Raw genomic sequence first — 26,736 nt, forward strand, 5'->3', positions numbered from 1 at the left:
CAAGTTCATGCAAGTCTTTCCAGGTTTTTCTGAAGTCCACCTGCTTACCATTTCTTATGGGACAATAGTATTTCACTACATTCATATACAACTTGTTCAGCCATTCACCAATTGTTGGGCATCCCCTCAATTTCCAATTCTTTGCCACCTCCAAAAGAGGTGCTATAAATATTTTTGCACATATGGGTCCTTTTTCCTTTTTAATGTTCTCTTTAGGATACAGACCTAGTAGTGGTATTGCCGGATCAAAAGGTATGCATAGTTTTATGGCCTTTTGAGTATAGTTCTAATTTGCTCTCCAGAATGATTGAATCTGTTGACAACTCCACCAACAATGCGTTAGTGTTCCAATTTTCCCACATTTTCTATAATATTTATCATTTTCCTGTTTTATCATGTTACCCAGTCTGATAGGTGTGAGGTGGTACCTCAGAGTTGTTTTAATTTGCATTTCTCTAATCAACAGTGACTCAGAGCATTTTTCATATGACTAAGATAGCGTTAATTTCTTCATCCAAATACTGCCTATTCATATCCTTTGATCATTTATTCAGATAGCATTTTAAAGCTTGCAAATAGTCTTAGAAATCAACATCTCACTTGATGTTCATAAGAACTTTGTAAAGTAGGTGCTGTTATTATCCCCATTTTCAGTTGGGTAAACTGAGGAAGACCAGGGTCACACAACTAGTAAGTGTCTGAGACTGGATTAAAACCTAGGTCTTCCTGATTCCACATTCAACACTCCATCCATTGGTCAACCTAGAAGCCCAATGTGTCTGTAGTTCTTTGAGGCTACAGAGTACCTTAGGTATGTTATTTTACTTGGTTCTTACAGCACAACGGTGAGACAGATCATCAGCATGATCACAGATTTAGATCAGGGAGGAATCTTTGAGATCATCTTTCATAGAATGTGGCAGTTGGAAGGAATCTCAGTATCTATCCATCCCAACCCATATAAGAAGGCAATCTCAGCTCTGACATTCTGGACAGGAAGTTGTCCAGCCTCTTCTTAGGACCTCTAGGGAAGAAGAACCCACCGCTTCTCAAGGTCTCCCATTTCAACTCTAATTGTTAGGACATTTGACCTGACATCACATGTAGTTTGGATTCTTTACGACTCTTGGTACTGCCTTCTGGGGCTGAACAGAAAAAGTCTTCCATATGACATGTCTTTCAAGTGCTTGATGATAGTCCAACCTCCTTATTTTACAGAAGGGCAAACTGAGGCCTAGAAGAGTGAAGGGACTTGTTTAGGGTCATACAAGTAGGTAGTGATAGAGGCAGGATTTGAAACAGGTTTTCTGATTACTTCTACTACGGCATGCTTTTGTAAACACACACACACACACACACACACACACACACACACACACATACATTACATCCTCCAATGTAAGAGGCAGGGAGCTGGGGCCATGAATGGTCATGGATAGCCCCATGACTTGGAATCAGCAAGACCTGAGGTCAAGTTTTGTCTCAGATGTTTAGTCATTTGATCTGGGAAAATCACTTAACTTCTGTGCCTCAGTTTCCTCATCTGTAATACAAGGAAGTGGAAGTTAATGAACTCTGTTTCTATCAGGTGCAAAATTGTTCTCTTGGATAGCAACTATCCACTGGAGGCATGGAACCTTCTCTGTCAACCGTGAACCTAGCCTCATCCCAAAACAAATACCTATATGAAAAGGGGAGCATGTATGTGTGTGTGGGGTCATTAAAATATTATTTTTATACAAAGCAGTTCTAGGCCTGAAGTAATGAAAGTATTATTACCCTCATTTGATAGTGGTGACTGCTATATCTTGTGTGTCCTGACTCTGGCTCCTCCTTACTTGAATTATTTTTTTCTGTTTGCCTTCTGTATTTTTATTTGCCCTAGAAGCTCTGAATTTCAGCTATGATATTCCTGATTTTCATTTTGAAGTATCTTTCAGGGAGTGACAAGTGGATTCTTTCAATTTCTATTTTCTCCTCTGGTTCTAAGAGATCTGGGCAGTTTTCTTTTATGATTTCTTGAAATATAATGTTAAGGTTCCTGATCAAAAAGGTCATTACTTTCAGGTTATCCAGTGATTCTTAACTTATCTCTCCTTGATATGTTTTCAAGGTCAGTTGTTTTTGCTCTGAGACATCTCACATTTTCTTCTATCTTTTCAGTCTTCTGACTTTTTAATATTTTTGATGTCTTGTGGAGTCTTTAGCTTCTATTTGGTTAATTCTAATTTTTAGGGAGTTATTTTCTTGGGTAAGATTTTGTACCTCTTTTTCTGGGCTATTTATTCTCTTTTTATAATTTTCTCCTGTAGCTTTCATTTAGTTTTAAAATATTTTTTAACTCTTTAAATTTCTGCTTATTCTGGTTGTATCCAAACTGCATTTTACTTTGTAGCTTTGCTTGTAGATGTTTCCAAGACATTCTCTTCTGGTTTTGTGTCATGAGCATGCCTGCCACCTTAAAAGCTTGTTATGGTGGGATTTTTTCCTGGCTTTCTCCTCCTTCTAGTCATACTACACTCCGCCTTTTATAGAGGGAAGAGTGAAAAATTCACTCATCATGGCCCAGACTAAAATCAAGTGGTCAATAAGGGGCCATAAGAAAATGACATACTGAATGTTCAAATCATTTAATTCCCCCCTCCTTTCCCTACTCACACTTCTGGAAAACATATTGTTATAGACATGTAATAGGTTTATTTTCCCCCAATGCAATCCTGAAAGAAAGAATTTGCTAATAAAAATATTTTTAAAAGATGGTGTTGGAAAGCCATGGAAAGCAGAGTCAGAGTTCCTGAGTTTGAGTCTTGTCCCTACCCTTGCTAGGGTAGGGACAAATGAAATTTCCCAACCTAGAAATGAAGTCCCTTCATTTCTCTGGGCTTCTGTTTCTTCATCTGTCCAATAGGAGGTTGGTGTAGATAACATCCCATTCCTCCCAACTATAAATCTATGACACCTCAAGATCTGGAGCTGGATTTGGAGCTGAAGTTGTCATTGGCTCTGGGTTTGAATCCTGATTCTGCCAGTTACTACCTTTATGACCATGGACAAGTCTCTCAAACTCTTAGGATCTCAGTTTCCTTATCTGTAAAATGAGGGCCTAAAGATGATTCTAAGATCTGTTTACACTCTAAATCTATGACCCAATGACTGTGAATTCATCAACTAGATAGACTTTTTAAAAGAATACTCTTCAGTGGGTTAATAAGCTCCTGGTTCTGATATTTAGTGTCTTTCCATCTGGACAGCTCTTCCCTTAGATGTGCTATTGACTCTATGCCCTGTGATTTTAACTGGTTGACTGCCTAGATCTCCCCCAATCTCTTCCTCTTTGCTGTGCTTTCTTTCCACTGCTATTACCATGAGCTTTTATTGCTTTCCATTGAATGGGAGTGAGTCATCCCACTAAGGACAGTTCCCTTGATGCCACTTGTGCCCTGAATGACAAATACACTCAGGTGTCTGGGGGAAACCTCTATGGATTTAGAAATGAATTACTTACAAAATGTTTGATTGTATTTCATCACATTTCATTCTGTATTTCTTGAAAACAGGGAAGGGGAACACTTTTTTCTTCTTTTGAGAATGACTCAGGAAGAAAATCAAAGGTCACATTTGTAAGAAGTAACTGAATTTATTATTATTTTTAAAATTGTAGCAAGAGAAATATAAAACTTATAGGATCATAGATTTAGAGCTGAGAGGGATCTTGGAATTCCTCTAATAACCCCCCCTCATTTTACAGATGGGGATACTGATATTGAAGGAGAAGAAGTGACTTGATCAAGGTCACACAAAGTAGTACCAGAATCAGAATTTGGACTTAGTCCCTTGACCCCAAATCCAGCACTCATTCCTTTTTGCTTAGAGTCACTCTTCTACTCAGCAACTTTTCATGACTCCCTATTGCCTACCAAATAAGTCATCATCTCTGGACTCTAGCATTCAAGGCCCCTCAGAGTCTGATGTACCCATTCAACTTGAACAATTTGTTCCAACGGTCATGAAGGCAGATGAAACAGGTCATGTGGAGTGCTTAGAGCTTGGTTATACACCGAAGACACCAAGGTCATCCACTGCATCCTGAGCCATCGCTAGCCATTTTGACTCTGTCCTACCACTGGACTATTACGGTTCTGGAGGAGATAGTGAGGCTGATGACTTCGTGCAACTATGCCTACTTAAATACAATTTGTGCACAAATCAAAAGACATCACCCATTTCACTATTATGCCTCAAAGTCCTGTGGCAACGGGCAAGTGATGAAGCAGCAGGTGTGGATACGTTGGGAGCTGTAGTCACAATCCTGAACACAGGTGGCCCAGGCCATAGAGTTGTTTCTCACTGGAAGCAGCAGGGGGACTTGGCAACCCCCTGGGTGTCTAAGCAGTCTTTTAAGGATCGCACTGCTTACCTCCTGGTGTGAGAAAGGGGGCTAGAAAAGGAGCCCTAACATTGTCTGCTTACGCAACCCTGGCCTGATTACCATGGCAGGCAGGGAATTCCACTATGTGGATGAAACACAAAAAAATGTACAAAATGTACAAAAACATCTGCAAAGGTAATTCCACTCACTTTCAGTGCATAGAATGTGCACACACTAATAGACTACACAAAATCCAGTAGACCTGAATTAAGAACTGCTTTTCTTGCAAGGGACCTCAACAGGTATCGTATCCAAATAGCAACCCTGAGTAAAACAAAGGTGGCAAATGAAGGCCAATTTACTGAAGTTGGAGATGGATACACCTTTTTCTGGAGTGGCTGCAGTGAAGGGGAGTGCCGTGAAGCTGGCATGGGTTTTTCAATCAAAACTAATCTAATCAGCAAGTTGGTATGCTTGCCAAAAGGAATGAATGAAAGGCTAATGACAATGCAATTGTCACTCACGGAAAAACGCCATGCCACCATCATCAGTGCCTATGCTCTCACCATGACAAACCCTGATGAAGTCAAACAAAAATTTTATGAAGACCTAGAGACCCTTATCATCAATGTGCCGAAAGAGGACAAGCTTATAATTCTGGGTGACTATTACTAGCCTTTATGTATTCTGAATTCCAGGCAAAATATCTCCATTCTCATCCTGCCTTCTGTCTTGGTGCTGATGGGGTTCAGACTCTGGGAATCTCCTTAAACTCCCCTGGAATCTTTCCACATAATCTGGCCTTTCTTATTCAAGTCTATCGTCTTTAACCTAGCCTGGCCTTTCCTTGATTACTTCCCACCGTAGCCCTCTATTGTCAGATACTTCCCAACTGCCTCCAGTTGTTTCCCAACCTTGATTACATCACTAGTTAGCCCAGTCTCATCAACATCCTCCTTAGACCCTCCTCCCAGACTACTAGACCACCTCTAGATCTTTCCCACTGTCTTTCTGTATATAAGTTCCATCTTGCCTCCACAAAGGTGCTCAGATTCAATCCAGATTTGACTCTGTCTAGCTGAGATTCTATCTGGCCCACCTATTACAAGTGCTAAGGCTCCTTAAGAGTCAACTCAATATGGCAAACCTTTAATAAACTTTGTTTTACTTTGGCTGAAAGAAACCTTGAGTCTAATTCATTCTGCAGGACTTGGCATGTCGGTATTTTGGGGTCCTGAGTACCCCAAACCTCTACATTATAGTTCCCAGACCTCAACAGTGCCAATCCTCATGCTGTCTCCCATTCCTGGAATTCTCTTCTTCTATCTCTGCCTGTTGAAATCTTTGACTTTCTTTGGTTGGTTGGTTGTTTAGTTCACCTTGCACGTTCTATGTGCTGTGATAAAGTAAATCTTTCACTCCTTCCTGTCTCTGGAATGAAGGTCACCAGGCCCAAACTGCAAGTTTAAAGTACCCCCTGGGTAGCCACAACAGCTAAAACTGACCCTAGGATGAAAATGACATTGGATTATTTAAAATGGTGGAACAGGAATGGGAGTCTAGAGAATGTTAGTCTCATCTGAAGCTGCTTCCCCAGGTGAGGCCACAGTGACTTTTCCCGGCTTTCAGTCACATAATCTGTAAGGGCGCTTTACCTACGTGCTGTTTATACTTTGTGGTGGGGAAAAAAGCTAAGAGCTGACCACTGGTTGGTTTGTTGTTTTTGACTCAGTAATGGTATTGTTAGGACATTACCCTCTAAAAATGTAAAAAAAAAAAAAAAGAAAGAAAAGGACCTATTTGTACAAAAATATTCACAGCTGCTCTATTCATGATAGTAAAAAACTGAAAACAAACTATATGCCTAACAATTGGAGACTGAATAAATTATGACATATTACTATAATGGAATATTAGGGTGCATTAAAATATTAAATAGGACACATATGAAGACATATGGAAAGACTTACATGAAGAGATTGTTGACCTGAAAGTTTGGTTAAGAAAAAGGCAAACAGGCTAAACACAGACAGTTTATTCCCTTTAAGCTAGTGATTACATGATAGTGGAACCAGAAGAAACTTCTGACTGCGTGATGGAAGAATGACCAGGCTTAAATATACTTTACCGTGAGAAAGGAACTTTCTTACTTGAATAAGTTATAAATTCAGTGAGACAAGACAATTAACAAAGTAGTATCCATTGGAATTTATGATTCCAGGATTTCTGAATTTCCTCTATATAGCATATGTCTCTGTAATACAAGATAAGGAAAAATCCCACCATTCTGGTTGCAGGCATCCTGCCATAAACAGGCCTTCGAAATTGCTGACACAAGAAAGGGCATTTTTAGAGCAAAGCAAAGCAGTCTGATTGATTAGTTCAGGCCCAAGCCCTTATTAAAGTCCAAAATTTATATTAAGTGATTATCAGGATGCATGGTAAAACAAGTAGGACCAGAGGTCAACTGTAATTATATTTTTAAAAAAAGCAGAAAGAATTCCAGACTGAAAGAAGGAAAGGCAACTCTAGAGAGAAAGGGAGGAGGAAGGAGCTTCAGACAGACCTGGTCAGGATATAAGTCAAACATATGTATAGTATACCCTCTAGGGTTAAGTCCTCAATTCCTAGTAACATGCTGAGGACCCCAGAGAGCAATCTAGTAAGTTCCACCTTAGGGCTCTAGGGGTTAACCTGAGGCAATAGTGTCAAATTAAAAAAGGAATGGGGGCTATTTCCTTTTTAATAAGAATCCCTGCTGGCTGTATGTTGACTTAGTTTTAAAATGTGATATTATCTGTTTTTATTTATTTTGTTAAATATTTACCCAATTCCATTTTAATCTGGCTTTCACTCTGGAGTGTTGGCCATATGCTGACAGAAAGAAGTGTGCTTGATGCCTTGGCCCAAAGAAACACAGGATTTTCTATGGTCATGCATAATCCCCTGATATGGTTCTCATTGATTATCAGTCATACTTTTTGAAAGAGTATTTACTAAGGTAGGCTGCTAGGTAGCACAGTGAATAGAGTGCTGGGCCTGAGTCAGGAAGATCTGAGTTCAAATCTAACTGAAGACATTTACTAGCTGTGTGATCCTAAGCAAGTCACTGAACCCTATTTGCTTCAGTTTCCTCCTCTGTAACGAGCTGGAGAAGGAAATGGCAAACTACTCCAGTATACTGGTCAAGAAAATCTCAAATGAGGTCACAAAGAGTCAGACTCAACTAAAATAACTGAACAACAAAATGTATTAAAGTTTTATGGTTAGAATGGTATAAAACATCCTCTCAAACCAGGGGCACACATTAAGGTGCTTGGGAAGAGTGGGTTCCAATTTAGAGAGCTCATATGGCCAAAGGGTAAACTCACAGCCCCTGATTCCTGGGCATTCTTTGCTTCCTACATGGTGCTTTCATGAAATTTCCCTTAGATGGAGCTCACTTTTGGGCTCTGAGTTGGTTCTACTCTTGTAGAGCCCTGAAAGCTGCCTCTGTCTGGTATGTCTAGATTGTCATTTATATCTTATCTCCCACTTGGATTCATTGTCTTCTGTTGACCTAGTCTCTCCAATGCCATGGTCAATGAGATTTACCTTCTAAACCTCCACTTCTTCACATTGCCCTCTGGCCCAGGATTCTGCCTCTTTAGGGAATTCCTGAGACAGTAAGTTCTGAAACCTTAACTGCTTGACTTTATGCTTCTGAAATGGCTTCCTATATTATATAATCAGTCCAGAGGTCTGTTTGATTCTTTCAGCCTTCACAAAATATTTCTGAGAGGACATCATCTACTTTCATCCAAGGACTCAACTACTTCACTCCTAGACTGATTCAAGACTTGTTTAAACATGTTTTATACCTTTGATGGATTGAGTCAATAGAGAAAATTGGATCTTTGGTGTTTACATTAATTGGGATGGAGGTCCAGTTGCCCCCTTTCCAAATATTTTGCTCATTTGTTAATTTGTTTGGTTCTATCTTGTTTAATGCTAGAGGATTTTTATAAAATCATTATGTTGCATTTTATTGGATTATTTGTTTTTGTTGATAGCTGAGGTTGCGATACTTTAAAACAAAGTATGTGACCAAAGTGCAACATGATACTTGAAATATGCTTTTATTTGGATAGCATAAAGAAGGATAATCCCTTCCCTCCTTTTGGACACTATCCTCTCTTAATGCTGCCTAAGACCACGTTAACTTTTTTGGCTGCTGTATCCCAATGTTAATTCTTGTTGAACTTGCAGGCCACTAAAACCCCTAGATCTTTTTCAAATGTATCTCTAGCTGGTCATACTTATCTTTTTTTGCACATAGAAAATTTTTTCTTTTCCCTAATGAAATGAACATCAACAAATGTAAACATTCCAATATACAAAAAGAACATTGAAAAAGAAGATTGTATATGAAATTGTATATGTCTGTTATATATAGTTTGTTGTAAGTATATATATACAATTATATTTAAAATGTAATTTAACATGATAACAAAACTGCCCTGCTTATCTGTGTCCCCCTATGTTTCTTTTAAAAATTTTGTTATTACTTTTATCTTCTTTTTTATATCACTTTCACTCTTTATATCACTTTCCACCAACTCTTCTCAAAGAAACTCTCCCTTTTAACAAATAAATATAGTCAAGCCACCTACACTGGTTATTTTGAAAATGTATGCCTCACCTCTCATTTCTAGTCTATCACCTCTCTGTCAAGAAGTAGGAAACCTGATTCATCTCCAGTCTTCTGAAGCCACAAATGGTCACTGTATTGAGCAGAATTATGTAATCTTTCAAAATGGTTTTCCTCTGCAGTATTGTATAAATTGTTCTCTGGTTCTTCTTATTTTCCTTTGTATCAGCTTGTATGGGTCTTCCTAGGTTTCTCTGAAATTGTCATTTCTTAAGACCTAATTATCTTCCATGACATTTATATATCACAATTTATCCATTTTTTTCCCACTTGGTGAGCACCTACTTGGTTTCCGGTTCTTGCAATACTAAGTGTTTTTGTATGTATAGTTCCTTCTTCTTTGGTTTTGATCTCATTGGATGTATAAGATTAGTAGTGGTATCACTGGACCTAAAGGTATGCACAGTTTAATAACATCTGGGGTATGGTCCTAAAGTGTTTCTCAGAATGCTTAGACAAACATCTTGTACTTTCAAAGCTGAATTTTGGAACCCAGGCATAGGGCAACCTTTCCAGTATTGGAGAATAACAGTCATGTCCCTAAAGTCTTCTCTTGTTTAGGCTAAAAATCTTCAATTCTTTCAATGTAGTATTTTATGGCATGATCCCATCAGTTCAGTGCCTTCTTCAGGACCAACAGGGTTAAGCGGTTTGCTCAGGGTTACATAGTAAGTGTCTTGAGACTGGATTTGAACTCAGGTCTTTCTGACTGTCTACTAATGTCCTTTTAAGCATGATGCCTGGAACTGGTTAGAGCACTCTAGATTCAATTTTGTCTGAGTCCTGAGTCAGATAGTGGGACTACCCCTTCTGGAGTTCATGTTGCTTCTCAAACTCAGATAGATCTGGGATCTCATCAATCTGGAATTCCCTCCTGTGATACAGATTGCATCTTGTTCATTGCCCTAATATCTTGTGTACTCCCTAACTTTTGCTAAATGAGATTCATCCAACATGCTGGAGGTCTCCCTTGCTTTCAGCTAACATTGTGACAGTATCTGTGGAGCACTCCAGCTGTCTCTAACCACAAGTCTATCATTTCTTGCTCTTAGCATGTGATTAATCAGTCTTTTCTTCCCATCATATAACTCCTTGATGATGCCCTTTACTCCTGCTCCTTTTCAGAAAGAATATTCCTCATTGGTTATATGCAAAGTTTGCTTACTGTCATCATACAACTCTCGATTACTCTCTTAATACAGCCTTAAGATTGACTGGTTTTTTTTTTGTCTGCCATATCACATTGATGATTGAGCCTGTAGTCCACTGGGACCCCTAAGTCTTTTTAGGTTTTTTTAAAAATTAATTTATTTAACTTTTAACATTCATTTTCACAAAATTTTGGGTTCCAAATTTCCTCCCCATTTCTCCCCTCCCCCCACCCCAAAACGCCAAGCATTCTAATTGCCCCTTTCACCGATCTGCCCTCTCTTCTAACATCCCTCTCTTCCCTTGTCCCCATCTTCTCTTTTGTCCTGTAGGGCCAGATAACTTTGTATACCCCATTACCTGTATCTCTTATTTCCTAGTAGTAAGAACAATACTCAGCAGTTGTTCCTAAAACTTTGACTTCCAACTTTTCTTCATCCCTCCCTCTCCACCCATTCCCTTTGAGAAGCAAGCAATTCAATGTAGGCCATATCTGTGTAGTTTTGCAAATGACTTCCATAATAGTCATTTTGTGTAAGACTAACTATATTTCCCTCCATCCTATCCTGCCCCCCATTGCTTCTGTTCTCTCTTTGGATCCTATCCCTCCCCAAGAGTGTTGACTTTAAATTGCTCCCTCCTCCCACTGCCCTCCCTTCCATCCTCCCCCCCACCCTGCTTATCCCCTTCTCCCCCACTTTCCTGTATTGTAAGATAGGTTTTCATACCAAAATGAGTGTGCATTTTATCCCTTCCTGTAGTCGAATGTGATGAGAGTAAGCTTCATGTTTTTCTCTCACCTCCCCTCTTTTTCCCTCCACTGAAGTGTCTTTTACTTGCCTCTTTTATGAGAGATAATTTGCCCCATTGCATTTCTCCCTTTCTCCTCCCAATATATTTCTCTCTAGCCACTTATTTTCATTTTTTTAAGATATGGTCCCATCCTATTCAATTCACTCTGTGCTGTGTGTGTGTGTGTGTGTGTGTGTGTGTGTGTGTGTGTGTGTAATCCCACCAACTACCCAGATACTGAAAAGTTTTAAGAGTTACAAATATTGTCTTTCCATGTAGGAATGCAAACAGTTCAACTTTAGTAAGTCCCTTATGACTTGTCTTTGCTGTTTACCTTTTCATGCTTCTCTTCATTCTTGTGTTTGAAAGTCAAATTTTCTTTTGAGCTCTGGTCTTTTCATCAAGAATGCTTGAAAGTCCTCTATTTCATTGAAAGACCATTTTTTCCTCTGAAGTATTATACTCAGTTTTGCTGGGTAGATGATTCTTGGTTTTAGTCCTAGTTCCTTTGACTTTTGGAATATCATATTCCATGCCCTCTGATCCCTTAATGTAGAAGCTGCTAGATTTTGTGTTATCCTGATTGTATTTCTGTAATACTTGAATTTTTTCTTTCTAGCTGCTTGCAATATTTTCTCCTTGACCAGGGAACTCTGGAATTTGGCCACAATGTTCCTAGGAGTTTCTCTTTTTGGATCTCTTTCAGGTGGTGATCTGTGGATTCCTTGAATACTTATTTTGCCCTCTGGTTCTAGAATCTCAGGGCAGTTTTCCTTGATAATTTCATGAAAGATGAGGTCTAGGCTCTTTTTTTGATCATGGCTTTCAGGTAGGCCAATAATTTTTAAATTGTCCTTCCTGGATCTATTTTCTAGGTCAGTTGTTTTTCCACTGAGATATTTCACATTATCTTCCATTTTTTCATTCTTTTGGTTTTGTTTTGTGATTTCTTGGTTTCTCATAAAGTCATTAGCCTCCATCTGTTCCATTCTAATTTTGAAAGAACTATTCTCTTCAGTGAGCTTTTGGACCTCCTTTTCCATTTGGCTAATTCTGTGTTTTAAAGCATTCTTCTCCTCACTGGCTTTTTGAACCTCTTTTGCCAATTGAGTTAGCCTGTTTTCCAAGGTGTTATTTTCTTCAGCATTTTTTTGGGTCTCCTTTAGCAAGGTGTTGACCCCTTTTCATGCTTTTCTTGTATCTCTCTCATTTCTCTTCCCAGTTTTTCCTCCACCTCTCTAACTTGATTTTCAAAATCCTTTTTGAGCTCTTCCATGTCCTGAGCCCATTGAATATTTATTTTGGATGTTTGGGATACAGAAGCCTTGACTTCTATGTCTTTCCCTGATGGTAAGCATCTGAAAGGATGGGAGGAGATATCTGTTCACCAAGAAAGTAACCTTCTATGGTCTTATTTTTTTTCCCCTTTTTTGGGCATTTTCCCAACCAGTTACTTAACTTTTGGGTCCTTTGTCAAGAGTAGGGTATACTCTAGGAATCTGTGAGATCTCAGTTCCTCTGAGGTGGCACAATCAAGTGTGTACTGGTCTGGATGCAGAGAGGAATTTTCGTGCCCAGAATCTTAGCAGATACCTCTCCACAGCCACCTGTCCTCCAGTTCTGCCAAGTCAGCACTGGGAGCTGATTTTCAGATAAGCTGGATGGGCAGGGCTGCCATTCAGTGTGAGACAAAGAACAGCTCTCCCAGGGCCTCCACCCAGGGCTGAGGTAAGACTCAGCTTTTCAATGCCCCCAGGGGTTTTTACTCTCCACCAACTAGTGGTCTGTATGGGCTGCTGTCTGCTGCCAGAGCTATGGGAAGGCCCTTCTCCCTTCCTGGGCAGCTGATAAAACCCCATCACTGACCTTTGGCACCTGTGGGCCAAGGGATCTGAGGACCCGCTACTGCGACTGGAGATTCCACCCCTGAGGTGTCCTCCTCCCAGAGTCTCGTCCATGCTCGGCTCCGCATCCAACGCAACCAACGTTTCAGGCCTTTCAGGTCACTATGGGCTGGAAATCTCCTCTGTTCTGTTGTTCTCCACATCTGCTGCTCCAAAATTTGTTGAGAGTCGCTCTCTACAGGTATTTTATGGGCTGTGGGGAGGACCCTGCGTAAGTGTGTCTTTCTAGTCCACCATCTTCCCCCCTAAGTCTTTTTAAAGGATGGATTCCTGCTAGTCATATCTTCATTTTGTGTGTGTGCAGTTGAGTTTATCTTTTTTGGAAACTGAGTCTAGTGTTCTTTAAATTTGTTGTTTCTTAATGTGTCAGTATTCCTTTTCAGCAGCATGTCACTGTTTATTTGTTGTTTTTGTTCAGTTCTGTCTGACTTTTTGTGACCTTGTCAGGGGTTTTCTTGGGAAAGATACTGGAGTGGTTTGCCATTTCCTTCTTCAGCTCTTTTTACAGATGAGGAAACCTAGGCAAACAGGGTCAAGTGGCTTGCTCAGGGTTACATAGTCAGTAAGTGTCTTGAGACTGGATTTGAACTCAGGTCTTTCTGACTGGAGCCCTGGAGCTCTATCCACTGAGCCATCTAGCTGCCTCCAGATGGTTCTTTATAGTACACATAACCAACTTTATATCTGAAAGTCATTGTTCAGCTCTGTTGTTGGGGAATCAAAGTTGGTCAATGATTGTTCCACATGGATATTTGGACTGAAATGATTCTTTAGTAATCAATTAAACTTCAATTAAACAACAGTGTTATTTTATCATAATAATTCACATTTCTACAGGGCTTTAAGGTTTGCAAAGTGCTTCATAGACCTTATCTTACCTAACCTCCTCAACAAACCTGTGAAGTCAGTGCTAGATGTTTTAGTATCCTCACTGCAAGGATGAGGAAACTGAGTCCCAGAAAAGTCAAATGACTTGTCCAGGATCATAGTTTCTGAGGCTGGATTCAAATCTATATCTTTTTGACTCCAAATCTGTTGCTCTGTTCACTACTCCATTCATTCTGCCTTGAATGTGTGTGGCCAAAGGGATACGTAACAGACAGAATGGAGTAATGGGAGCTAAAGAGATAAAGACCCCAAAGAGAAAGAACTTTTTTTATAGAGGAGGTATCACCTGAGCAGAGAGCAATTTACTCTCTCTGAATCTGTTTTTTCATCTGTAAAATGGGGATAATAATAGCACTTACCTTTTGGCTTTGCAAACCTTAAAGCATTGTGTAAATGTTTACTACTGCTACTACTACTACTACTACTGCTACTACTACTACTACTACTACTACTACTACTACTACTACTACTACCATTAGCAGTAGCAGCAGCAGCCTCAGTAATAATAAATGATAAGCTCCTTGAGAGCAGAGATAGTTTCATTTCTCATTGTGTGCCTAGCACAGTACCAAATAGTTAATCAGTGTTTGCTGAATTAAGTTGATTTGTTGCCTGCTAATCTAGAGGGGCTAGCTAGGTGGTGCAATGGATAGAGTGCCAGCCCTGGAGTCAGGAGGACCTGAGTTCATATCTAACTTCAGACATTTGCAAGACGTGTGACTTTGCATAAGTCATTTAACCCTGATTGCCTTAATCCACTGGAGGAGGAAATGATAAACCACTCTAGTATCTTTACCAAGAAAACCCCAAATGGGGTCATGAAGAGTTGGACATGACTGAACAACAACAAATTTCCTTGTAATTAAAGTCATGCATCAGGTTAGTGGCAGCACCTTAAGGTAAACTTAAAACATGGTGAGTACTTACAACATGCATTTGTCTCTTGTTTCAATTCTTCTAGTCTATGCACTGGGCTGTTAGAAGTAAGAAGGAGAAGATGCTGGAAGAACCTAACCCAACTGATACCAGCAGTCTCACAGATGAGGAAGGAAGTCAGCAAAAAACCACCAATAAAGGATTGAGCTCTGCCACAGACAGAAAGGAGCAAGGAGAGCCTGAGACCTTGGACAAGTCATGGTCCCTGCAAAGCCCAGACTCCTCAAGTAAGTCCTGGTCATAGTGGGTTTCCAGAAGAAAGAAGGGAAAAATTAGAACATGCTACATTGGTGTATATTTCTACCTGTTCTTCATCTTTATGGTGATATTGAAAGGCAATGGTGGATATCAAGCTGTTGAGGAAGCCAGGAAGATCTGGCTCCTGGCACATCCTGCCCTATCAAATATGACCCTGAACAAGTCAGTGCCCTAGGCCAGAGGTGTCAAAGACTCTGCCTACTGGCACTGGAATCAGATTAAAATGTAATTGGGAAATATTTAACAAAATAAATTAAAAATACAATAGAACATAGATAATGTTAATATGTGGCTTTCTAAGTCAATCTGTAGCCTTCAGGGATCCTTATATATTATTTAGTGACCCCATTTCTATTTGAGTTTGACATTACTACTCTAGGCAACTCTTTAAGACCCTAAATTTCCAAGAAGATGCAGGGGACATTGGAAGAGGAAGTTTCCTCACCCAAGATTTTTTTTTTCCAATGGAATCAAGGTTCCAATTTCTGTCCCTTATAGAAGGAGTTCTTAGCCTTTTTTGAGTCCGGACCTCTTTGTATGTCTAGTGAAGCCCTTCTCAGAATCATATTTTTAACTGCACTAGGTAAAACTGAAAAAGAAACCAAATATATTTAAATATTAAAAAAAACCAGTCACCTAGTTGAGGTTAAGAACATTTGCTCTATAATGATATTAAATTTTGAGAGAGTTTTTTAATTACCATCTATAAGAAATCAAGGTCATGTAATGGAGTAGGCAGAGAAGATGACCTCAGAGTCAGAGTCAGATTGGTTGCCAAATGTTGCCTGTGTTACCCTGGCAAATCACTTGACCTCTCTGCAAGCCCCAGACAGTTCTCTAATACTATCCGTTGCTTAGCAGGGGCTAACCTGCATTGGCAGAACAAAGAGCTCCTTGCACTGATGAAATCACAGATCATGTTAAAAAAGAAAAGAAAGAAACAGACACATTATTTACAAACACATAGGCATTTTGTTCAACCAAGGGAAAAAGGAGACATTTTTGACCAGATGGGTTTCTCAATCAGAAATGACACTTGAACCTAAGGCTTCCTGATGCCTGAGTTGGAATGTTTTTCCCCTGATCTCTGGTATCTCTGATATATACTGGCTCTAGTGTGAACCTAGACAAATCATTTAGTCTCTCAGTGATTTGGCCTCTCTCTCTTCTGTAGAGAAGGTGCCAATCTTTGTACTGGTAGAGTGTCTTTTTTTTTGTTCGATCATTTTTCAGTTGTGTCTGACTCTTCATGACCCCATTAAGAGTTTTCTTGGCAAAGATATTGGAAGGATAGGAAACTGAGGCACACAGGGTGAAGTGACTTAGCCAGAGTCACACAGCTACTAAGTGTCTGAGGCCAGATTTGAACTCAGGAAGATGAGTCTTCCTAACTCTAGACCTGGCACTCTATCCACTGAGCTGCCAAAGGTTTTCCATAGGAGGTGATAATTGATCCCAGACTTGGGTTCACCATTACTCTGAGTGGGAGTGGAAACATGATAGGTGTCTTTCTTTTGGACAGTCGATCAGGAGAATGCTGGAATTCTGTGGAAGCTTATGTTGACCTCTGTTTTCCTACCATCTTTCAAATGGAGCTTCTGTACTGTGAGAGGCACAGAGCTTGATTCTAGAATGCTCTCTGCATAATTACAGAGAATCTAATTTCCTTGCAATGTAACCGTTTTCATGGCCCCGGCATTCAAAAAAATAAAAAAGCATTCAAGTGGATTTGACAAAGCTTGCAGATATTTTCTTATCTAGCACTCTCTGGTGCCCTTTATAATCTCCTGCTAGCCCCAGGTGCTTGACATCTGCTCCAGCAGTTTCATTTTGCCTGACCTTGGGCAGACTGCCAACCAATATCCTCAATCTCATTTGTGCTCTTTGGTAAAAATAAAAAGTAAGGAAAATGGCTCCTGAAGTGTGTGTGTATCATGAAACATAGTTTCAAGTTTGTACTTGTCCCCTTTGAAAGCACAAATGCATAGTTTAGGTATTCATGCATGCTTTTTATGTTTTTCTTCATGCCATAGACATTTCCCATAAGCTCAGAATTCTCCTTTGCCAAAAAAAAAAAAAAAAAAAGGAAAACAGGTAAGTGGAATAAACCATCACAGGGTATGAGAGGATATATGGCACTCTGCACCTGTGGTCCTCCACCTCTCTGCTGAGAGGAGAGAAATTCTTTTAAAAATATCACCAACCCTCTGGAGTCAGGTTTGGCCATTACTCTTAATCCAAATTCTAATTTTTTTGGTGTTGTTTTCATTTATGTTGTTCTGGCCATATTTTTGTTATTCTTGTCCTCCCTCCCCTGGTTCCCATTATCATTCTTCACTTGGTTAATCATATACCTCTGAATTCCTCACTTTTTATGGTATGGTAATATTTCACTACATTCCTATGCCAAGATGTTCAGTCATTCTCTCACATATGGGCACCTATGTTGTTTTCATTTTTTTTTTTTGCCAATACCAAAAGTGTGGCAATGAAAATCTTGGTCTATAGAGCATGTGTAGAATGAGAGGCAGCTTAGCATAGTAGACAGAGTAAGAAAGTCCTTTATTCAGGTCCTTCCTCTGTCCCTCCTGGTTGTATGACACTGTTTTGGTAAATAACCCTCTCAGTGCCCTAGGGAGTTCTGTAAGCTGAATGGCCAGTTCTTCAAGAGGAGAGTTTCTGTTGTATGAGTTTCCCATATCAATATAATCAAATTTCCAGAGCAAAAGTGTACAAAGTTCTGTACCAGGACCTTAATTTTTAAAAAACTTGACATTTTTAAATATTTTTTTTTGATTTTGAGTTCAAAATTTTCTCTCTCCCTCCAGTTCTTTCTGTACCCATTGAGAAGAGGAGCAATATGCTATCCATTATGTATGTGAAGACATGCAAAACATTTCCATATTAGCCATCTTGCCAAAAAAAATAAGAAAAATAAAGTAAAAAAAAAATCCTGTGATTTGTGCACTCAAAGTTCATCAGTTTTCTCTCCAGAGATGGAGAGACCCATTTTTCATTATAGGTCCTTTGGAATTGTCTTGGATCACTTTATTGATTAGAGTGGCTAACTCCTTCATAGTTGACCATCTATTGCTGTTGCTGTGTACGCTGTTCTGGTTCTGTTCACGTCACTTTCCATCAGTTCATATGGATCTTTCCAGGTTTTTCAAAGATTTGTTCAGCTGTTCTCCAATTGATGAGTATCCCCTCCATTTGCAATTCTTTGCCACCACAAAAAGAGCTACTACAAATATTTTTGTACATATTGCTCCTTTTCCTTCATTCTATTTGGGATACAGATGTGCTAGAGGTTTTTAATCTTGCCTGCAGTGATCAGCATTTGTAATTACATTTCTGCTTCCTATGGTTTCCATCTCTCTCCTTGCTTTGTCCAAGTTCAGTCCTGTGGCATGAATTCAGAGATTTATTTTAATGGGAGTTCTATCTGAATTGATTTATGATGCTGACTTCTGGGCTGATGAGAATACCCTTCTTCCCAGGTTCCCACTATGGGTAGAGAATCTGTGTTGGTACTGCAATGTTCGTACTGTGCTTTGTTTGGATGAAAATTGGTTCTGCTGTGAATTTCTCTCCAGGATTCCCTGACAATTGGCAGGTTTCTAAATTTGGAGAGGCTGTGTTTGGCAGTAAAAACCCATGATAGAACATATGTTTTACTAGAAGATAAAGTTGACTAGTTCTAGGCTGAACTTCCCTTTTATTATTATCCTTTTCCTCCTCCAGAGACCTTTAACTACAGTGTGGTGATTGGATTGTGCCCACTGGTACCAAATTTGATGAGTACCAACCTTGAGAGGGCATTGATAACAGTGATGACCCTCCTGCATTATAGAAATGGCCAAGTTTCCCAGTGGGTTAACAAAATAATTAACACAGTAAGTTACTGCATCATAGGCTTATAGACTTACTGTTTGAAGTGACCACAGACATTGCTTAGTCCAACTGCTTCATTTTGCAGGTGAGGAAACTGAGGTTCAGTATTCCTAATTTGCTCATTGCTTATACAGACAGGTAGTGTTTAAAGCAGTGTTTGAACCAAGGTTTTCCTGATTCATTCCAGCACTTTAGTCACTATACCATTATACCACTATACCATTTAGTCATTATATCTTTAATGTGGTGCAGTATGTAGGGTACCAGAGTTGAAGACAGGAAGGTCTGGGTTCAAATTCAGCCTCAGATATTTACTAGCTCTGTGACCCTGGACAAATCATTTAATTGCTCTATGCTTTGGTTATCTCATTTGTAAAATAATGGAATTAGATTCTATGGCCTCCACAATCTTGTGATGGTAGCAGTTGTGAGCTCCTTCTCTGTCTCTCCTTGTTCTTGAAGGTAGGGGTGTTACTTTCCCAACAGTGACTTGTCAGTATCCTGAGATTTCTGTCCACCCCTCCCCCATCGACCCAACTCCTTCAACTGAGGACACATTTCATCCTAGCTACAGTTCTGATCATCACATTCCTTTAACACTTTAAGGTTTAATGGTCTGTTTATTACACCATAGGGTGGACAGTGCAAGGTGGTTTAGTATCCCCATTTCACAGACGAGAAAATTGAGACTCAGAGAAGAGAAATTTTTCCAAAGACATGCAGCTAATAAAGTGTCAGAGGTAGGATCTGAATGCAGACCTCCAGACCAGTAATCTGCAGACCAAAACTCTAGCATTTTATTGCTGGAGTTAGAGCATATTTCTTAATATCACATGCTCTAGACAGATCCCAGTTTTTGAAATCTTTTGGGCTCCTCCCATCAGTTAAACCCTGGTTTCTAGTTAGGAGCCTAAGAGTTTGTTGTTGTGTTTGTCTTTCGTTCTCCAAGAGGACTGTGACATCAGGGAGATGATGACATGACTTGCAGTTCACTTTGATTTGAGGGAGAGAAGACTGTACAAGGTCACCAGCCTTACTTTCTCCTCCAGACGCATCTGAGTTCAGTGACAAGATATTCATCAGGAGATAGCTCAGGATGCAGTGGGAGACCTTGGCCCTTTTAGGCTGAATCTAAGAGACTGTTTTAATGAAGAGCTGTTTCCCAAGGGAGTAATTCATTTTGAAGATATGTACTTGTCTGACATTTCAATTGTCACAGTGATGTACTGTTATATTCTCCCACATTTTAAGGACAACACTGATATGCTTAGATAAGCTTGGGTAGAGAAGGGACTTAGGGTCATATCCCATGAGGAGTAATGGGAGGAACTGGGAATGTTTAGCCTGGATAAGAGAAGATAGGGCTTTCATGTGGAAGATGGGTTCAACTTCTTGGTTTCAAAGACTATGGGCAGGCAGGATGACACTCTGGAGGCAGAGGTCCTGGGTTCAAATCCCTCCCTTGATGCTTACTGCCTGTGTGACCTTGGGTAAGTTGCCTCATCTGTCATCTGAGAAGTTTGGATTGGACAGCTCCTGAGGTCCCTTCCAGATGGAGATCTGCGATCTTATGGAGTAGGAACAATGAACAGATGCTTCAGAGAAACAAGTTTATGTTTGATGTCAGGAAAAATTAAGCAATTAATACAAAATGAATGTTATTCCAAATAGGCTGCCTCTCCAGGTGAGTGATTTCCCTCACTGGAGGGCATTAGGCTTTTGGTATGATGTAGTGGGGATTCTTGTTTAGGCTCAGTTTGGACCAGATGACCCCCAAGGTCCCAACCAACTTAGAGACTTTTTGACAGTGCTCTTGAAAGCTTGGCATCCCTATCTTTGATTTCTAAAAGTGGATTCCTCTTTTAAAGGTTTTCCAGATGGCAACTGCTGGCACCTGCGTTTTCGTTGGTCAGGAGACACCCCCTCGGAGCTGCTTCGGAAATTCAGAAACTATGAAATATAAATCTCGGCTTCAACAGAGAGAGAAGCAGAAAGATGGCAGGTGGCTGCCATCTCCTGGGCTTGTCTCATTTGGTCCTTTGGTCCATGTCCTTAAAAAGAAGTCTTTGTTCTTTGTGTGTATGTAGAGAAGAGCATTAGCTCTTACCCTGAGTATCACTGCTCAACCCATGAAACCATCCTCACGCTGTCTGTGCTGAGAGAAAAATTGGGAAGAGAGTGATACCCACCTCCCTGCAAGATCTGCATATGTTGAGAGAAATCCTGTATTAAAAGACAGCATGGCTTTGTGGGTAGAGGGCCAGACTTGGAAATCTTGCCTCTGCCCCATATGGGCTGTATCGCCCTGAGCAAGTTACATCCCCTCTCAGAGTCCCACATGACTTTCTAAGATTGTCAGTTGTGGAGGAAATGCTAGTGTCCATCATGATGGGAGTTTTCATGTTGGAAGGTCCCTACATTGATGAAAATACAGGTCTGTCCCTCCCCCCCCAGAAAAGAAAGAAAATTCTAGTGGTTTATAATTGTTCTCCTGTGAATTTTATTTATAGATTTACGATGTTATTGTCATTGTATCTTTGGTACTTAGCATGTTGTCTTGTATACAACAGGGATTAATAAATATTTGTTGAATTGTATGTATTTGTTGAGTATTAAATCTTAAAAATGCATTCACAATATTTCATTGGTATTTTCTAGGCTATATGATGAATTTAGTGTTGATTACACAAGAAACATGCCCCTATTCCTGACTTAAATTGCAGTGTAGATTATTTGCTTGAAACCTACAATAGCTTGTCAGTTACTTTCAATAGCTGTCAATAAGTTTCCAATATGGCGAGACATTTTAAAATGAACTCCACAGAGCCTATTTTCCATTTTATCCTTAATATCCTTGGAATTGTGATTTCTGTCACTCTGCTACCTGTCTCCTCTGTTGGATTATGAAAGGTACTAGAAAGGAATCACATGCAATTAAACATTCTTAAAAATACATATTTTATTCTTCTCCCCCAATTAAATGTTAAAACCATTTAAAAACTCTTTTTTAAAGTTTTGAGTTCCAACTTCTATCCTTCCCTCCCTTCCTCTCTTCCCTACCCCCGGAGATGGTGAGCAATCAGATATAGGTTATATATGTGCAATCAATCACATGCAATTTTAGAATGTAAAAGAGCAGGAGCTTGGTATGTTGCCTGACTTCGAAGGGCCAAGTCCAGACTTTATAACTGCTGGTGTAATAGGGGGTTCTGAGTGCCTGCCTCTTCCCCTCAGACACAGGACTGGTATATACCCCTCATACTAGGTCCCTGCCTCTCCCAAAGATGCCCAGGGCACAAGGCCAACCTGGAGAATATTTCACAATGTAAAACTCTGATTCAATCCCCAGATCTGCCTATACTTTTTTGATCTTGCCTTCCTTACAGTGTCTTACTATCTAACAGAGACACACCAATTTAGACTGAAAGTAATTGTCACTAGAACTGAGCTAGGACTGGACAACCAGGACTTTGTACCTATCAGCTGAAACTGAATGCCTTACAGAACTAGTCATTTATTCAGTAGCATAGAAACAAAAGAACCTAGTTCTAAGAATGAGTCCATACTCAAAAGTTTCATGATTATCCCTTATCCTCAGAGAAGGGTAGGTCACTCAGCTTAGTGGCTGGTCCAGAAAATGGCAGAACACTGGGTTAGCCCAGTCTACAGGTCAATCCAGCTCCAGGGATCCAGGCCTTGGGGTGACCGTGCTGCTGCTATGGCTGTTTTATGGTGCAGTGCATTCTTTGACACAACTTACCCAAGACTACAACCATGAGTTGCTTCTTGTATCCCTAGACTGCATACAAACCCTTGCTGGTCGGAGAGTTAAACTAAGGAAGGGATAAATCAGATATCAGCTCCAAGGGACTGATGGACATTCAGGAGGGACCTTCTTCAGGACAGCATGGATGGCTTATGAACAATATTAGTAGAGAGAGTGACTACATTAATGACATCAGGGCTGCATTAAAGGGTCAAAAGCCAACTGAAACTAAGAGAAGAGATTTCTCTGTGCCACGCTATTAGTATGAATCTGAGCTAGTGTTCAAACCCAGGTCTCTGCTGACTCTCGAGTCCAGCGTAAAAGATGGCCCCCTCCATCTTATCATATCCCTACCATTGCATGTACTGTTTGCATTCCATATACCTCAGCCTTGGGCCCACTTCAAAGAATTTGGAAGTGGTAAGGGACCATCTTGTCCAGGGGTGGGAAATCTGCATTCTCCAGGTCACACATGGCCTTCTAGGTCCTTGAGTGCAGCCCTTTGACTGAATCCAAACTTCACAAACAAATCCCCTTAATAAAAGATTTACTCTATAAAACATATCAGATATACTATAGTTATACCATATTATATCAGTTACAGCATAAATTCCCTTATTTTTAAAATGATGGGATGTGCCTACATGATCATTAAGGTCTTTTCCACCTCCAGACTTCTGATCCCATTTTGGTTTACATGTGGTTTACATGGGTCTACCTTTTGCCTTCTTGTCCTCATTCAAGTTTTTGTCCAGGTACGAGATGTATTCCCCCTCCCTCTCCATTTCCTAAATTCCTTGGCTTGTTTCCAAGGACAGCTCTTCCCCACAGCCTCTCCTACCATATTGCCATCCTTTCACACTGGTTAACATTCTTTACTTCTTCACATAATTTTGTGTTTTCTTCTGTGTCCTTGAAGCCTGGCCCCATGAGAACAACCCTAGTTCTGGAGTCAGAGGAGCTCAAATGCAAACTAGCCTATGTCACTTCCTATCTTTTACTTTTCCAGGCCTCAGTAATTTCTTTGATCAAATGAGGGGAGTGCCCTCAGCAGTTTCTTATGTTCTCCCACACCTTAAAAATATATGATCAAAGAGCCACAGAGGTTATTATACCACTTATTGTTAATCCTGAAAATACCAAAGAGCTCACAGAGGTTATACAATAAAACACAATCAAATACCAAAGAACTCATGGAGATTATGGGCAAAAAGCCTTCTAAATTCTGTTGGAGGATGGAAACTAGACACCAGATTCAGGTTCTCCTCTAAGAATGAGGAGACCCAAGGCAGCCAGGCTAAGCCTGGATACTTATAATTGTGGCTAGACAAAGAATCAGGCAGTAAAATATGATGGTAACAATAAGGCAACTTTGCGTAGTGATAAAAAGTCTTTTCCTAGCAGGGCTTCATGATAGGAAGATAGTTGTTACAGGTTAGTTGTTTTTTGTTTTTTGCTTTTTATTTTTGGATGAAAGGATTCCAGAAATTTATTTAAAAGACAATAAGAAAATTAATGGATTTTTCCATCTTTGTTTACCAAGAGACTAAAAAGAATATATACAAGTTGGGTGTCTCGAATCTCCTTCCAAGTCATGTCATTAGCGTCTACGGAAAAACGCCATGGGGTCACCTGGACCCTGGCATTTCATCCTGTATGCCTCCATTTCCTCTTCTGTAGGCCCTGGGGCTCCATAGCTGCTATTGTCGGGCCTCTTTCTCTCCTCTAGCTGCATGATCTCCTTGACATGGAAGAAGTGGACGTCCTCAGTATTTAATGTCTTTTTCAGTTTTTCCTGTTTCTTTTCTTCACCCTCCTTGTCAGAAACATTTTTCCTGTGTTTCTTCCTTGTCTTTCTGTTTGTCTTGGTGAAACTCCAATAGAGATTTTGATCTGCTTGCTTGCCTGCATTTTTCATCTGCATTTGCAATTTCCCTCCCACCTTCTTCAGTACAGTAGGAAAACTTGACAAAGAAGTTGTGTCACTTGTAGCCCCATCTACCTTCTTTACAACGGGAACTCCAGATACGTGTATGATTATTGCTTTTTGGAACCCTGCACATACAGTTGGCTCCAAAGTTGCTATCCCGAGTCTGGATGCAAGGCAGGCAGCAGAGATTTTCATAGCCTTGTTTCTTCCACTTGGCCATCAAGTTCTTATCTGCATAGCCTTCTTGAATGCAGTACTCATACAATTCTCTACTTATGACTTTCCTCTTATAAAAGAGGTCAAATATGTATCTTGTTTTCTGGTGATGAATCTTAAAGATTGGCCAGAGAGATTCCACTTCCTCTTCCCTTCATGAAATTGAGCTTCAGCTTCTCTCATCTTCTGATCCAAGTGATCCATGGTAGGTTCAATGAGTTCCCAGACTTCTGGGTGAACTTTCCTGCTTCTTTTGACTTTGGGCATCTTGGACTGCTCCAAAGGCCACCAGTTGTGACCTGAGACAGTTCTGTGATTTTGCCAAACCAAAGTTCATCCAAAGGGTTATGGTCAAGGACAGTTGTTAGGCCTATCTCAGGACCCAGCTTGCTTGCTGGGTCTTAACTCTGAAGAATGGCATGCCTCCTACTAGTCCAAAGAGAAAAGTGAGAGAACAGTGATCTTGATGTGGGGACCTGAGGGATCCCTTCTGCCCTAAATCTCCCAGGAAGTTGAACTGGAGGGGAGGGGCCTCTGATCTTAGTACTCAGGAAAAGGAGGTGTGAATTCAGACTCCAATTGTAATCCATACACCCAACAAATGAAACATTAGTTTACTGGGAGGAAAGTGGACAAAAGAACCTAAAAAACCCCAGGAATTGAGAGGCCATAAGAGGCTAAAACTGCAGAGTGCAGAGGTGTTATGTTGTCTTATTAATTAGAAGGAATTTCATCTGGGATTTCCCTAGATCAGTGAATTTACAAGTCCAGTCCTTTGTCTACAATTCTGAAGCCTTGTTTTCCGAGGCTGATGAGGGCTGGTGTGGGGAAAGACAGGACTTTACTTAGCTGAAATGCCACCAGATCCTAAGATGATGGTTCTAGGATGTCCAATCTCTGTCCCTCCCAAAATTCTTTTTTCCCTTTTCTTTGCATTTTCCCCCCAACTCTCACCCAAGAGAATGTGAGCAATTGGGTTTGTTCGAAATTCAATATAACACACAGTAATTAAGGCACTGATTTTTTTTGTAAATTTGTTTATTTTAAATTTGAATACAAAGTGAGGAGAGAAAAAAATGTCATATACACAACAGACCACAAGGGAGGATTCAACATAAAACAGTAAATGTCCATTTCAAGAAAACTTACATAATAAATACTTCACATTGTTTTCAAAGCTGCCCAGTTTCTCTTTGTTTTCTTGTTGATTTTCTTTAGTTCTCCGCAGTGCACTTTGTATTTTACATTTTTCTCCTCCCTCAGTACCCCAAAGAAGACTACAATTAATCCTGGATACATATATACATACATATACATATACATACACACACCTATATGTATATATATATGTATGTATATATTCATGCACATAGATATCTATAAAAATATTCATATATAAACCTATACCCTCATACGCTTACGTGCAAGACTATCCTATGCTTATCTTCACCTGTCATCTGTTTCTCTGATGGTTGATAGCATTTTCGTTCATGGTCCAAGTTTTCCTATGTTTTTCTAAACTAATCAGTTCATTATTTCTTACACCATAGCAATGTTGCAACACTATTACGTCCTCACTGAGAGGTTCTTGATGAACATTTCCCCCAATTTTCTGTATTCCTTCTATTCTTGGCTAAATATGTTTTATTTATAGAAGAAAATTTAAAAATCAAAATTATCCTTTTTATGCTTCAACAATGCTGTACTTCATAATATAGCTTAAGATCTGATACTGCTGAATCTTTTTCCTTTATATCTTTTTTCCTGGAATCTTTGAAATTCCCAAACTTTTGCTCTTCCCAGTGAACTTTGCTATTTTTTTCTAAATCAGTGTAATAAATTTTTTTTTTTTAGTAATTTAATAAGTAGATTAGTTAGGCAAAGTTGTCCTTTAAAAATTTGTATTGGCTTTACCTACCCATGAACAATAAATATTACTTCAAT

The 26,736-nt window shown here is 39.8% G+C and overlaps 1 protein-coding gene across 2 annotated transcripts in view; it reads left to right on the forward strand.

Annotated features, from left to right (window-relative positions):
- The window catches only part of DNAJC12 (DnaJ heat shock protein family (Hsp40) member C12), a 70,944-nt gene extending 49,467 nt beyond the window's left edge, over window positions 1–21,477 (forward strand). For both annotated transcript variants that reach the window (XM_072628811.1, XM_072628810.1), the window contains 2 exons: window positions 14,754–14,955; window positions 20,749–21,477. In XM_072628811.1, coding sequence (XP_072484912.1) covers window positions 14,754–14,955; window positions 20,749–20,843 — 297 coding nt within the window. In that variant the 3' untranslated portion in view covers window positions 20,844–21,477. The remainder of the gene's footprint in view (window positions 1–14,753; window positions 14,956–20,748) is intronic.
- The last annotated feature ends 5,259 nt before the right edge of the window (window positions 21,478–26,736 follow it).

This window comes from Notamacropus eugenii, chromosome 1 (genome assembly GCF_028372415.1).
Source record: "Notamacropus eugenii isolate mMacEug1 chromosome 1, mMacEug1.pri_v2, whole genome shotgun sequence".
Taxonomy (NCBI): domain Eukaryota; kingdom Metazoa; phylum Chordata; class Mammalia; order Diprotodontia; family Macropodidae; genus Notamacropus; species Notamacropus eugenii.